Below are 14,839 nucleotides of genomic sequence, written 5' to 3'. Positions count from 1 at the left end.
TTTAGGTGCAAAAGGACAATTTTATATTAAAAATAAACCAATTTTAATATTAGTACTTGAATTTCCTTTGAGATATGTGTGTCTGTGTGTATACACACACACACACACACACACACACTGTCACACATACAAATAAATAGAAATAGGACTATTTGAAAAAGGAAAAAAGGAAGTATGAATATTTGCACAACCAATTTGCAAATAAATACTGAGGATTTACAAGCAGTGCCTGCACTTCACCAATTTCTTTCCATTAACACTTCCTTTCTATCTTTCTGCCTCTGCACTATCTTCCATGCTGTTCCCTATGCCTCATATTACCTCCCTGATCCTATCCAATTTAGTCTCCCCTCTTCCTTATTCCTCAAAATCCTCTTCTTTTCACAATCTTTAAAACAAACAATACGTTGATAAAAATAATTTAAAAAATTACAATTCATACACTGCCAAAATGTGCTTCCCCTGTTTGCTGTAAATGTCCTCTGTCTTGCCTTCCCTTCTTCTTTTGTCATACTCATAAATGATACATTCAAGGAACCAATCCAGCAAACCCCTGCTCATGCAAATAGTCCCATTGAATTCAGTGCAACTACTCACATGAGTAAAGTTACTTATGTACCGAAGTGTTTGCAGTATCAGGCCTTAGATTGTAAGAATATTTTGGGAAAGTGGGGTGTCTTGTGGGGTATGTCTACACTGTACTAAGAGGTGTGATTGCAGCACAAGCTGGCAAATGTGTGCTAGCTATAATTTAGCTATCATTGCTAAAAATAGCAGTGAAGAAAAGATGGCACAGACTGACAATGTGAGTATGTATCCAGGGTCACCAGCATGCTTGTACAGCTCATGCTGAAGCCCGTGCCACTGTATCTTTGTGGCTTTTTTTAGCCATTCTAAGTAGATTTAAGCTAGCATGCAATGCAGACATACCCTTACAGACCTGCAGAGGTCCAGGCACACCTACAACACTGGATGAAAAATAAAGTTGTGTTGAGAAATCAATGTTTGGGCAAGATAATTTATTCTTAAAGAGCAGCATTTAAAATGGGTTTTACTTGTGGTTGTAGTTATTATGTTGTTATATTTTTTAAAATATTGTGAAACTTCCCAAGTCACCTTTGTGACAAGTGTGCCTGTTATTGGAGTCCGTCAATATCTCGAATATTGTGTGTGCCAAATGTTAATGAGGTTGGTACGATTCATGCACTTTTCAAAATACTTCTTTAATGATGACACATAAGCCTGCGCATGGTAGGGCTCCCCTCGTAGATGTGTTTTATGCAGCTATCTGTGTATCGAAACACACATTTTTAATAGAAAATGGTTAAAGAGTTTTGTGTGAATTAGAGTCCTATTTTTGCAACTCTGTTCCTTCAGAAGCAGGCTTTTGTTGGGATTTAACTGAGACCCAGCCACTTGTGCAGATAGAAAGAGAATGTTAATTACAGGAAGATTGGATTTTTTGTAGAAAATAGAAATGTTTATGAATTGGTCTGTTTGTGTTTCTGTGCTGGGTGTTAGGCAATGAGGGACAGTTATTTTGCCTGCCCTGCAGGATATTCTAATTTATAGCTGATTAAAAATAAAAAACAGAATTTCATATATGTAAACACAGTATGCACATTTAATGAGCAGTTAACAAATTATTGTCTAGCAGAACTGAATTTCTGGTTTCAGCATCTAAATTTGTGGTTTCTTTGAGGATTGTTTTTGTGGTACTGTATATTGCATTATAACATGAGCATTCTGCTAAGATTATTGCTACCACAATTATTGAAATAAATGAATGTAGGAAAATCATCAAGTTTTCAAATTGGTTGGTTGGTTTAATACAAGATGAAGAAAAATGAATTAGGTTTTCATTTAGCAGAATTTGCCAGCTGGCAATTTTATAAAATTTGTTTAGATTGAAACTTTGAAATGTTTTTCCTGCTGGGCATCATCCATTGTTTTGTTTTGTAGTTTTAAGTGTGTGTGGAAGGAAACTAGGTCTGAAAAATGGCATTGGACACTAGTGGCATTATTGCACTGAGACAACTTATTGTATATAGTTCATCACAGAGGAGCTGGGGTCAAATTGAGCTGGCCTGTGGGGGCTCAGCAAGTTGGCACTTTCCCTGATAGTTGCATCAAGTGTTCCAGAAAAAGAAAAATTGAAAACCTAACTCCTCTATTTGAGAGAGATCCTTCAAAAAGTTATCCAGAAGTAAACCAATATGATGATGACAAACGGGAAACTATGCCATTAAGATAAATGTGAACTGCCTTTATTTGGGTTCAGGGGTGTTGACCCAAAGCATAACGACCATTTAATTGTCAGGGTTGTCATTCTCCTTTATTGCAAACTTTGATCAGTAGTGAAATAATTTACAGTCTGTGCAGTCTACAGTTGTGATCAGTGGAGGAGTTGATGTTTGATTCCCTCTCTAAATAACAGAAGGGTGAGTGCAGAGGTGAAAGTAAGCCAGTACGGCGTACCACCAAGAGCCAGTACGCTGTGCCGGACCGCAGTGCTTCCGCAGCGGGGAGCCCAGAGCCCTTTAAATCCCCCCCGCAGTTCCGGCAGCCGGGCTGGGGCCTTTAAATCTTGAGAGGCCCCGCCTCTTCTGGTTGAGGCCATGCCCCCCTCAGGACTCTGGCAGTACCGGTAAGTCCTGTAAGTTACTTTCACCCCTGGGTGAGTGATAAATTAAGGATCCTGGGGCTCTGCAGTGTCATCCTGCCTCTGGTTTGAAGTAGCCCATATTTGCCAACTTTCACACCATATTGCATGGCCCTTTAATTACACCTGCCTTTGAAGAGAGCTAGGGAGATAGATGTATAGGCCAATATATATGGGCGTGTCTAGTGCTTAATTTGTAAAGAAATGATGCTGGGGTTTAAATAGAGGATGTCGCACAGAGGACGCCATTTTGGAGACTGTGCTGCTCGCTCGGCTGGCCTGACCTTGCGCACACACTGTGTGTGAGGTCATGTTGCGCAGAAGATGACATTTTGTAGAGTATGCTGCTCCACCCCTGCCAGCATGACTACACATGACAGAAGAGGCTGAGCCCTGGCAAACCCCAACACAGATTTCAATTATGGGTGTGTCAGGATTTGGTTATGAGCTACTGCTTGTCAGGAGGGGAGAGTTGGTTGAACGGCATATTTAGCTTAGTAATTTTAAATCATTAGTAGGTACTCAAAGCCTGTGTTTGGGTGCTTTGTAGGAAATAGGATAGCTGTCCGAAGAAGCAAGTTCCTGCATTTTTCCACTGTGCTCACAAAGTGTGAGTTGGATTCCTGGATGATAAAAAAGGAAGCTGTTCAGGGCAGTCTCCCTTTCCTTAGGTGAAGTTTTTGATAGGTTGGGGTGAAGGTAAAAGGGCTATGAGGAAGGGATTCAGAGTTTTTAAAATGAGAGGAAAATACTAATTAATGTGAGGCTGGACTTGTTCAGTGACACGTGTTTTAAATAAAATTTGTAAATGGTTTTAATAAAAAAATTTAAAGAGGGGGAGAGGAGAGAAAGGAACATTGGGGTAGGCAGTAAAGACAAATTATCCGTTTTGTGATGGACCACGCACATTGCCAGAAGTGAAGGGTGGTACCTACAGCATACCAAAGAGAAGTCTAAACATGTCACTTTCAAGTACATTTACATGCTTCTGGAATAAACTGTCATGTTGAATCTCTCTGTAAAATTTGAGATGCAGCTCTGTGAAAGTCTTAGGCTAAAATACAGACTCTGTAGAACAGCTCATGCAGGAATAGTGGATGGGAGAAACGAGCAAGCTCTGGTGCGTCTGCTTTGCTAATAATGTAAAAACAATTTGCCAGCTATTAAATCTGTGTCATGCTCAGGTCAGAGAAATGGACGCAAGTCTGTATCCACAGAAAGAACAGGAGTGTTTGTGGCACCTTAGAGACTAACAAATTTATTTGAGCATAAGCTTTCGTGGGCTACAGCCCACTTCTTCGGATGCATAGAGTGGAACATATATTGAGGAGATATATATACACATACAGAGAGCATGAACAGGTGGGAGTTGTCTTACCAACTCTGAGAGGCCAATTAAGTAAGAGAAAAAAACTTTTGTGATAATCAAGATAGCCCAGTAAGACAACTCCCACCTTTTCATGCTCTCTGTATGTGTGTATATATATCTCCTCAATATATATTCCATTCTATGCATCCGAAGAAGTGGGCTGTAGCCCACGAAAGCTTATGCTCAAATAAATTTGTTAGTCTCTAAGGTGCCACAAGTACTCCTGTTCTTTTTGCAGATACAGACTAACACAGCTGCTACTCTGAAGTCTGTATCTAGCTATCTATTTTCCTTTGTAACAAATTTGGAAATATTGGTATGTCTATTGTTTACATTTATTTATTTAATTTTCCAGTTGAACAATTAAAAGCTCCGCACAAAAGTTCTGACCACTCTGCCAATTATTTAAAATTACAACCTCAAATATAAATTTCAGTCAGCTTACTTCCCCCAGGCAGCAGCACTAAATACAAATAACACCTCAACACATTGGCCGATTTTCATTTATTGAAACCGTCTATTATACTGCATATAAAATACAGCTGTACAAAATTTCATAACTTTCAGTTTTGTAGAGTTATGGCAACTAAAATACCAATTTTTCTGAGCTGTCACTGCATATTGTAAACTTCATACATATTCCCCTAATATTGGTCAATTAAATTTCCCTTTTTAATATTTGTTCTTCATCTCTGTGGCAAAACTGTACTTGATATAGACTCTAATTTTGTCTGTGAATCAGAGCAGTTTTCTTTTGTTTCCAGTCTCCTGAGCCTTGGACTGCAGAGCATTAGGATTAACTTAACCTGATATCTAAATGGATGAAAGTTGATAAACTTTTAGATAGTAATGTGACTGTTTTGAAAAGTGGATGTCCGAGGGAGAAGAAAAATGAAATGAATTGCTGTAATAGAAATCACAAACTCATACAGAACCATGGTAGTCTGCCTTTGTTTCTAAGTTTCAATGTACTTTAAAAAGCACATGTTTTTATGCAGAAGAATGGGAGACTTCAGGACAGGGATGTTACTGAGTGTGTTCCATATTGCACATACGTAATGTAACAGGGCCCTGTTGTCCTTCAGTGGGAGCCAAAGGTGCTCAGCACCTTATTGGTGTGATATAATAGAATTCACTGTAACTCATTTTCTCTGGTCTTGCAGGCAGGAGGTTCACAGGTCATCTTCACTAATCCACTAGAGATCGTAAAGATTCGGTTGCAGGTAGCAGGAGAAATCGCTACAGGACCCAGAGTCAGTGCCCTTACTGTTCTAAAAGACCTGGGGATTTTCGGTCTTTATAAGGTATGTATTTGAGCATTCCTGGAACACCACTTTTAAACCATTTTATGATAAATTTAAAAGAACTTTTAAAACAAAAACTTTGTTGTAAATCAAAGAAATCTTTTCAAATTTAAAAATAAACTCTTCCTGCAGGGCAGCCCCATGGTAGAAAAGTGTGTGTGTGTGGGGGGGACACATTTAGCCCTGGTCTACATTACAGAGCTAGTTCGATGTAGGACAGCTTACATCGACTTAAATCTGTAAGGCTTGGTCTACACTAAACCCCCAAATCGAACTAAGGTACGCAACTTCAGCTACGTGAATAACGTAGCTGAAGTTCGAAGTACCTTAGTTCGAACTTACCTCGGTCCACACGCGGCAGGCAGGCTCCCCCGTCGACTCCGCGGTACTCCTCTCGCCGAGCTGGAGTACCGCAGTCGACGGCGAGCACTTCCGGGTTCGACTTATCGCGTCCAGACAAGACGCGATAAGTCGAACCCAGAAGTTCGATTGCCAGCCGCCGAACTAGCGGCTGGGTATAGACGTACCCTAAGTGTCTACAGTAAAATGCAGCTGCCACTGATGTAACTTGCCCACTACACCAACTTAATAACTCCACCTCCATGAGAGGCATAGCACTTAAGTCGATGTAATTAGGTCGACGCAGTGTCAGTGTAGACTTTGTGTTGTTACATCAACTGTTACTGCCTTTCAGGAGCCATCTCACAGTGCCCACACTGACAGTTAAATTGGTGCCACCGCTCCTGGTGAGGATGCGCACTACCGACACACAGAACGTAGTGTGGACATGCAAAAGCAGTTTAATTACTGCAGTGGCTGTACGACAACATAACTTAGGTCAACTTAATTTTGTAGTGTAGACTTGCCCTTATACTCATAATAGTGGAAGTGGGATACATAACAATACTCTCCTGTTCTATCCTTTGGGCTTTTATATCTGGCTGCAGGGAGTCCTGTATTGCAGACTTGCTGGCTTCTGGCATGGATCATTTCATTTGAAGGCTTTTGTGAAAAGTTTCTTTAGCTTTTCTTTTGTGTTTGTTTAGGAGCCCAAATGTCTTACATTTATTTTGAATCTCAGTTCTCTCTATTGTTATCTTCACAGCAGCATCCTCTTTTTGTCTTAATAATTTGGCAGCAGTGAAACAGTAGTAGAATTTAGTAGGATTCAGATCTTTAAGAAGTTAAGTGGTGGGATTTGTCAATAATGAATTCCATTTAAAAAAAAGCCCGTACTGTACTTTACCAGAATGCCAGTCAACAGATTCCTTCCCTGCAGGTATACTTACTACCATCATTACAGATCAGATGTAATGGTGCAGAAGCGATTAGTTTTCTTAAACAAGGAAGAGTATTTCTTCCTGTATCCTTTGCCGGTGCAAGGAGTAATACGTAAATTCAACAGCTATAGGCAGCTGTGACTTCCAAAATATTGGTTTAGCTGATTTATTTATGGAGCTATGTAGCACCGTAAAAATGTGGAAATTTGCCTCCATAGCTGCAGCTTTTCTTCTGAATTCACTAGATTAGATTCACACAGCTATAATGTTTCCGTAAATATCATCGACGTTTTGGTACATGGGGCAAAATTTTAGTGCAGTAATCATTTTTGTGTGTGGTGGCTAGAAAGGTGATTCTATTACAAATTTTATCTTTTTTTAAAATTGCATAGTCATCTCAAGGAGGTTTAGGAGAATTAAGTTAAAACAAAAAAGAATACAAAGCTCAGTGGAGTAAATACCAAAAGGGGACTGGTTTTAAAACATGTAATCACGGTGAGTGAAATTCATCCAAGCATAGAGTGTCTCTCCACAAGACCATCCATACCACTTAAGCCCCACAGATCCCCTGCGGAGGGCTCTCTGTCTACTCCAAATAGGTCAGCGTGGAGGGGAACTTTTAGAAATGTGCCACCTCCCAAGGCCCTGGAATCACTCTTATGTGGCCCATGGCCCAGAGCCTCTTATGTAGGAAATCCAGAGAGTCAGTGGCCACTATTCTGGCACAGAGTGGACTGAGTGGTGAGTGGAGGAGACAGTTTTGCAGCCTCAATGGCTCACCCTCAGGGTGAGCTCTGTACAGCAGAAGGTAATTCACCCAGTATCAGACAAATAACATGATGTATTTTAACAGCATCTCCACAGCTATTGTAGCATGTGTCAAGAGGGAATTTCTTTAGTTTGATTTTAGGCCTTGTATGCCAAGTTTTAACCAAGAATTACTTTTTTCCTGGCAAGAGAGTCATTCAAGTTCCCCATCCTTTGTCTCCGTATTACTTTCCCGTGCTTTAGAGTTTCCATGTTGTGGCAACTTTCCCATGGGGAAAGAGGGCAAACTGTGCTAGCCCTGCAGTGCAGTTTTTTCTGGCAGCCAGAGAGGGTCAGTGGAGATGCTCACTAATGCTCTCAGCTTCCTGTGGACCAAGTGGCAAGCAAGGGCCCCAGTCGAATCTTTCGTGTGGCGGCACATGCCCTGTCACCAGGCCAGCAGGATCAGCTAAGAGAAGGTTTTTTGCAGGCTAAATTCTCATGTACATTTCTGTACGAAAAACTATCTATCTAAGGTTTGATGGCAGGCCCTTAATTGTCAAGTGTCACTCTTTTGCTAAAGTTAGAAATGAACACTGAAGCTGAGAGCTGACCATCAAATGACTAACTGTGCTCTGAAACCTGTGCTGCTTTTGATGTTCTACTCTGAAACCTGTGCTTCTTTTGATGTTCAAATCTCCATACTACATTCCCTAAGACATTATATTGCATTTACTAGTTACCTGGTAGATCCCCTTGGCTCAGTCTATACCCAGTGGCCTGGGGCTGCTTGCCAGCCTTTAATTCTAACCCTATTTATATAACTTGTTTGTATTATGTTTCCTTTTTGTGTGACAGGGTGCAAAAGCGTGTTTCCTCCGAGACATTCCCTTTTCTGCAATCTATTTTCCTGTTTATGCTCACAGTAAACTGATGCTTGCTGATGAAAATGGCCACGTGAGAGGGCTTAATCTCCTTACAGCTGGTGCCATTGCAGGTAACTTCTCAATATGTTTTCTAGAAGTAACCTTTTTCCCCTTAATAGATAATATTTAATATTCGTTCATCAGTCCCATACGAATGGTAGTATGCCATTGTATCTGATTTAATCTAAATTTGATCACTTTTATCCTTGGTGGGAGGTAGTGTAATTTTGATGAGAGCTAATTACATTTGCATAATGTGGATAAACAGCTTAATGCAGCTCAGCGACTTGTAGCCAAATTTGATCTGTCTGTCTCAATGGGGTTTTAGTTGTTACCAGGCGCTCTGACTTGAAGGCTAATTTGAATCTTTGATGAACATATACTGAGAAGAATTAAAAAGAAAATGATTCATCTAACTTAGGGCTCCTAAACAACTGGGGAAGAAACTTTCAGTTCAAAGGGAAATGCCAAAATAAAGATTTGAAGGTGCCTTATTGTTCAGTAGGAGTGAAAATAACATACTCTTCATGTTTTTTTTAAAGAATTTCTAATCAAGATTTCCCTTGTAATGATAGTGGGACAAACTCACCCCACTCACATGAAGTTAGTGTTTAGAAATTACTTCTGTAGCCTTTTATTTTATTTAAAGTGAATTTTGTAATGTGGTATTACATCACCATGGGTTTGACTCTGCTGGCTATAGTTTCAGGCTTAACAGAGTAAAAGTCACCTCTGCTACGTGCTTCAGATTTAGAGTCTCTAGGAACACACAAAGACCAAGGTTAGAGACCACGCATACATTTATAAGTACAATGTCTAGTCTGTTTGCCAAGTTTTTGTTAAAGTTACAATCAAAGTTATGATTACCTAAGCATATAGAAATTCTATACGGACCTATGCACAAGTTACTTATATAGTTATACTCACATCCTCCTAGATAGTGTTAGGGTCAGATGGGTCTCTCATGGATTGATCATCAGTAAAGGGATGGTTCCTGCTGGAGTTTTCCATGGGGAGCTCAATGTTCCTAATCTGGGCACCCGCTTTTTATAATGTGATTCTGACTATACTTCATTAGTATTTATGCACTTAGTGCACCCTGCAGTTAGGACACGTGTTAGAAAAATGTGACTACTGAGCATCTCGTAAGCAAAACTTTACTCTTACAGTACATTTTTTGCAGTATCACCCATTGGTACATTTTTTCTGGTCATCGTCTGGCATAGGGTCATTCTTTAGTCGCTTACTTTTGTCAAGCATTTCTTAAGCCTCTGGCCTAGTATGGCTAAGCTAAAATCTTACAGGCCTCAGCCTGTAGGCCTTGCATTACAACCCGACTTACTTAAATATCTAATACATAATTATCCCTTCTAACTACTGATCAATCTTATATTTCTATAATCCTATAATTTAACTCTATTTAGCATACAGTGATTATATGTAACATAACATGTTAGTAAATCATAACATAACATATACAATAAACAAAAATCATTGGCTACACTTGGAATGAACAAAATGTGTAACTGGTCTTTGGATAATAATGGCCTTTTATCTCAGTCAGTAGTATAATAAAATTAGGCCCAAATGTGATGGGGATGAGTAGGCTAAAAATGCACTGCTAGACAAATTAATGGTGGACATACTGGGCCAAATTCTCTTTTGCACCCAGTATCTGCTGTGTGTAACACAAGTGAGGTAGAATGCAGAGGAGGTGTTTGCAGTTCCTTGATTCTGGGCCCATTTGGAGCTGGCCTATGTGTAGTTCATTAGACCAACCTTAGAGCTATCCAGGGATCACTAGAGCTCTGTGTGCTCCAGCCTGACACCTAAACTGGAGTTGGCGTAAGACCTGGTTATGCCTGCTCTTCCCCAACTGGGTATGCCCCCATGGCTGTGGGTTATCCAGCAGGGGAGATGTGACAATTTTCTGGGCCCTTTTGCTCTCGAATGGCACAAAGGGCCCAGAAATGGGAAGAAAATCTGTTCCATTGTATTCATAGAACTACTGAAAAATACACTGTGAGGTCTAGTATCCTATAATAAGACTTGCCATTTGTGTTTTTTAACCACAGCTTAATTCATTAATGTTTATCAGGTACTTGGATATTAATGCGATGAGCTTAATAGAAATGGCTATAAATCTTGTTTCAGATACAAAATTTAGCCTACAAGAATCCTTTCTGAGTTGCAAATTCCCTTTATTGTTTAACGGGAATGCATCAGATAAGCATAACTGAGAAGAACATTGTATGTACACATGTGGCTTCAAAGAAAGTTGGTAGGGTTGTAATAGTGCATAGTTAGACTGGCTTTGCTGCTCCTGTTCCAATATAAAACCTACTGACTTGATCAGCAGGATGTTTGGGAAGGTTTACTGTAACTTTGTTAAATTTCTGACCTGTCAACTTGATAAATCTCCCTTAAATGCTATGTAGACAACTGTTATGCTGGTTTTTTAATTGTATTGAAATCAATAGTAACAATTCAACCAAGGCTGAAAGTGAACATTCAAGTTCCAAGCTGGAAGGGAATTCTGATTTTTGGTTAAGTGATTGAACTGAGTCAGTATGCATTATATTAAAAATTAGAGTTGGATTTGTACATCTAAATTTTATAAATATTCTAACAGCATCCATAATTGTGCCTTCAGGAGAATACTTTACCTGCATGGTTTCCCTTTCATTTGAATAAGAAACCGGTGGTGGTGCTTGGGGTGGGGTACTGTTACTGTACATCACTCATGGCTGTTACCATACTGTGTGCCAAAAATGCCTTTATTGTCAACCTTTCTTTATAGTTTACTTTTTAAATAGACTTGTGTTCTTGTGTTCTGCTAATGAACTGGCCAAAGAGCACCACAGAAATCTCACTGTAGAATAGATGGCCTCTAAATGATCACTTTGCATATTTACACCTTTAAACAAATGGATCTGTGAAGGATTAGAATGTTAGTACTTGAGAGGTTTGCAGAGCAGTTAATCAGCTATACTGTTACAAAGTACTTGGTACATACAATAGGTGAGTAGAACTATTAATATTCACAAAGCACAGTAAGGCTGACAGAGCTCCTAGAATCAGCTGAGAGCACCACTAATTTGTGTCAGGAATATTTAATCCCTTATATTGAGAGAGAGAGAGAGACAGAGAGAGAGAGAGAGAGAGAGGGAGTTTTAACTATTTATACTTGGAAATATTTGCTTCGCTCTTTAAACAAGGAAAAATAAAAGGTATTTGAAATGACTGATAAAACTCAAAGGGGAGCTCTTGAGAGAATTGTTCTGTTAATATTGTTGCATAATTTTTGCAGTTCTCTTGGCTGTATTTTCATAGTATTTTTCTTTAGCATCTGTCATAAAATTAGCTTTGTGATTTAGAAGAAACATTTAGAAGGATTGTGCTATGCTAGCTGCAGGAAAAGTCTATTTGGAATACTTTACGTTAGTACCAGGTGTGTGTGGGTTTACATTTTTAATAAGCTTTGATTTCACAAAAAGATTAACGTTTGCAGGTATATTCTTTGACATTAGAAATATTTCTATCTTTTACAAGATACTTTGTGTAAATTAAATGCTGTTTTCTTCTAAAAGGTGTGCCTGCTGCTTCCTTGGTAACCCCTGCTGATGTCATCAAGACAAGACTGCAAGTGGCAGCTCGCGCTGGTCAGACAACATACAGTGGAGTTATTGACTGTTTTAGAAAGATACTTAGAGAAGAAGGCCCTTCGGCTTTTTGGAAGGGAGCTATAGGTAGGGAATTTTCTTTATATTTAAAGTCAGACCACAATCCTGCACATTTTTTCTATGTTATTTTACTCAGGATTAACCCCAGCAGTAAAGTTTGCAGGATTGGGTCCTGGTATTGTAGTGCACGGGTTCATTTGAAAATCTCAGACCATCTTTCTTGATCTAATGTTGCTGTATTACAGTATTATTTGTAATATTCAACAGCTCGAGTGTTCAGATCTTCACCTCAGTTTGGTGTTACGTTAGTGACCTATGAACTTCTGCAACGATGGTTCTATGTTGATTTTGGAGGAATGTAAGTGCAAACATTTGCTCACTAACATGCAAACTGGGTATGCCAAGTTATAATTCATACAGAGCCTTCGGAGAACTAAATGGAAAGAATATGTTGAAACAGATGTAGTTAAACTTAATGATATTGATTAACTATAAATCAGAATGCCAGCATTTTGTTTTAATTGTACCCTGCACAACCCCCCCTCCCACCACTTATATTACTAGTAACATCTTTGGGTATTAAAATTGAAAGAGCTTAAACAAATCAAATTGACTTGATTTGTATACTATTTCACTGTCTAAGCAACATGAAGTATGTCAGTTTCACTTTTTTTAATGCACTGCACAAAACTGCTGTATTTAGGTTTCCTACACTGCAAGATGATAATTAAATCCCTCTCAAACTGTTTTCATTAAAATCATTAAAAAATTTTTTTTATTAAAATATTTCTATTTTAAAATATCCAGAAACTAAATTTTAGCCAGAACTACTTGATAGTGGCCTTTAAAGCAAGCTTCCTTTATTTTAAAAACTAATCAGAATAATTAACTCCTAACTTTGATGATTTCTATGTTGTAGACAGATGATCATTTTTAGTATTGACTTACTATAGATTCTGCTCTGTTACTCTGGTGCAGGGGAAACATTTTAAATAAGCAACCTTTTCTTTTTTTCTTCTCAAACAGCAAACCCTCTGGATCAGAACCTACCCCAAAATCTCGAATCTCAGACCTTCCTCCTGTTAATCCTGACCACATAGGTGGATACAGACTTGCTACAGCTACATTTGCTGGCATAGAAAACAAGTTTGGGCTTTATCTTCCAAAATTTCGATCTCCTGATGTTGTTTCAGTTCTACCAAAAGTAGCAGCTGAATCCTGAGATGACCTTTCAGCCTAGTATAATGACGCCATGAAAAAAAAAGTTGGAGCGCAGTACTGTATCTATCCAGTCAGCTGCATGTTGCTCTTGCTGAACTGAGAATTCAAGTCAAATCACTCCTATCTATATGATATACGATATGCATTTATTTGTTTCTAAATTAATCATTTGCACACAAGAAACGGATTGAAGCTTTAGTTCTGCATTGATTTCTTTTTCCTAACCAGTGGCATGAACCAGTAACCTTGACTTGGCTTTGCACAGCTTGCACTTAATGTTACTGTACATATTGTACATCTTTGTACAGAGACATCACGGCATCTATACACTATTACATTTCTATAATGGGGATGTGGTTCGAAGCAGTTTGAAATGTACAGAATGTTTTGAAGGTGTTTTTATTAAGAATCATGTGACAATAAAATATATTTAAAGTCATTTCATTTTCTTATATTTGTGTAATTTATAAAAATAAACCATCAGATATTTGGTGTATTTAGTCATAGATTTTTAAGGCCAGAAAGGGACCATTATCGTCTAGCGTGACTTGTCTTAGGGAATAAATCAAGGTATTACCTAATAAAGGCAAAAGCATAAAGATGCAGTTCTGATGGGAAGTTACACACAGGAACTGTGGGTGTGTAGGTGGGGAGGAGTGCTTGGAAACTGTAGGAATTACCTAGAAACTCATGGTAATGCTAACTAGTAACTTTTTGGTAATTCTGAATTCCAGCATATCACATTTAAATTTAGTGAGATTGTATTTACCAGTTATAAGTGGATTTTCTTATGAGCATTCTGAATAAATTTATCCTGTAAATGTACATATCTGAATAGCAAGTAAAATAAGTCCAGGGTTTAGTTTTAGCATATTCGGATGAAATTATTGCCAGGATATGCACTGCTAGTTTGCCAGCAAGTCCCAAAAGTGTCTTATTTGTAATTAAGTAATAAAAGGCCTTGGCCTAACTCATCTTTGATGTAACTATTGTGTTCAGTGGAATCGCCTAGAGATAAATTTGGCTCCTTGTGTAGTCTAGGAAATCTTATCACCCAGAGATTGGATTGGTGAATATTCATATCTCCTGAATTCTGATGTAATCTCTTTTTGTTTAAAAGACACAGCTTCCATTTTATTATGATTGTGCTTTCACTAGCAGTACGAAGTTTGTATTAATGGGCAGCAAGGGGAAATCCTATCCCTGCTGCCAGGAGGTTAACATCTGATCTGCAGCACTGTGTGAATGTGTGCAAACATCTCGGAGTACAGCCTTGCAGACTTACAAAGCTGCTCTATATTCTGCACAGGAGGTTCCTGTAGCTTTAGAAGAATGACTTCTGACAGCTCAGGGAGCTGCAAGCCCTCCTGGCTTTGTGGGCTTGAGGTATATAAGAATTAATCCACTTTGAAATACTTGCTCAGGGAGGAGCTAAGTTCCTTCTTGGTAGGAGGAACACAAGATGGGGAAAGCTAGTTGTTTTGCAAAATCTCTAAGTTCCAGAAAAAATAAAATGAAGGCACCTAGTTGAGTTCCAAAGAAGGGGTGCTGTACTCTGAGAAGATTTCCAGGTATTTTGAAGAAAAAATTATGTAGAACTTTTGCCTCAAGTTTGCTAAATTAAAATTAAAAATTGCTAAATTAAAA

The 14,839-nt window shown here is 38.7% G+C and overlaps 1 protein-coding gene across 10 annotated transcripts in view; it reads left to right on the top strand.

Annotated features, from left to right (window-relative positions):
* Positions 1 to 13,631, top strand: part of SLC25A12 (solute carrier family 25 member 12) — an 83,446-nt gene extending 69,815 nt beyond the window's left edge. For 7 of the 10 annotated variants that reach the window (XM_065560770.1, XM_065560769.1, XM_065560772.1 and 4 more), the window contains exons 14-18: positions 5,195 to 5,335; positions 8,221 to 8,359; positions 11,879 to 12,037; positions 12,239 to 12,329; positions 12,998 to 13,631. In XM_065560770.1, coding sequence (XP_065416842.1) covers positions 5,195 to 5,335; positions 8,221 to 8,359; positions 11,879 to 12,037; positions 12,239 to 12,329; positions 12,998 to 13,193 — 726 coding nt within the window. In that variant the 3' untranslated portion in view covers positions 13,194 to 13,631. The remainder of the gene's footprint in view (positions 1 to 5,194; positions 5,336 to 8,220; positions 8,360 to 11,878; positions 12,038 to 12,238; positions 12,330 to 12,997) is intronic. The other 3 variants (XM_065560773.1, XM_065560771.1, XM_065560774.1) reach the window with 1 other exon arrangement.
* Positions 13,632 to 14,839: the final 1,208 nt, after the last annotated feature.

This window comes from Chrysemys picta, chromosome 11 (genome assembly GCF_011386835.1).
Source record: "Chrysemys picta bellii isolate R12L10 chromosome 11, ASM1138683v2, whole genome shotgun sequence".
Classification (NCBI taxonomy): Eukaryota; Metazoa; Chordata; order Testudines; family Emydidae; genus Chrysemys; species Chrysemys picta.
The sequence above is the reverse complement of the archived record's forward strand: the minus strand, read 5'-3'. Positions and strand labels throughout refer to the sequence as shown.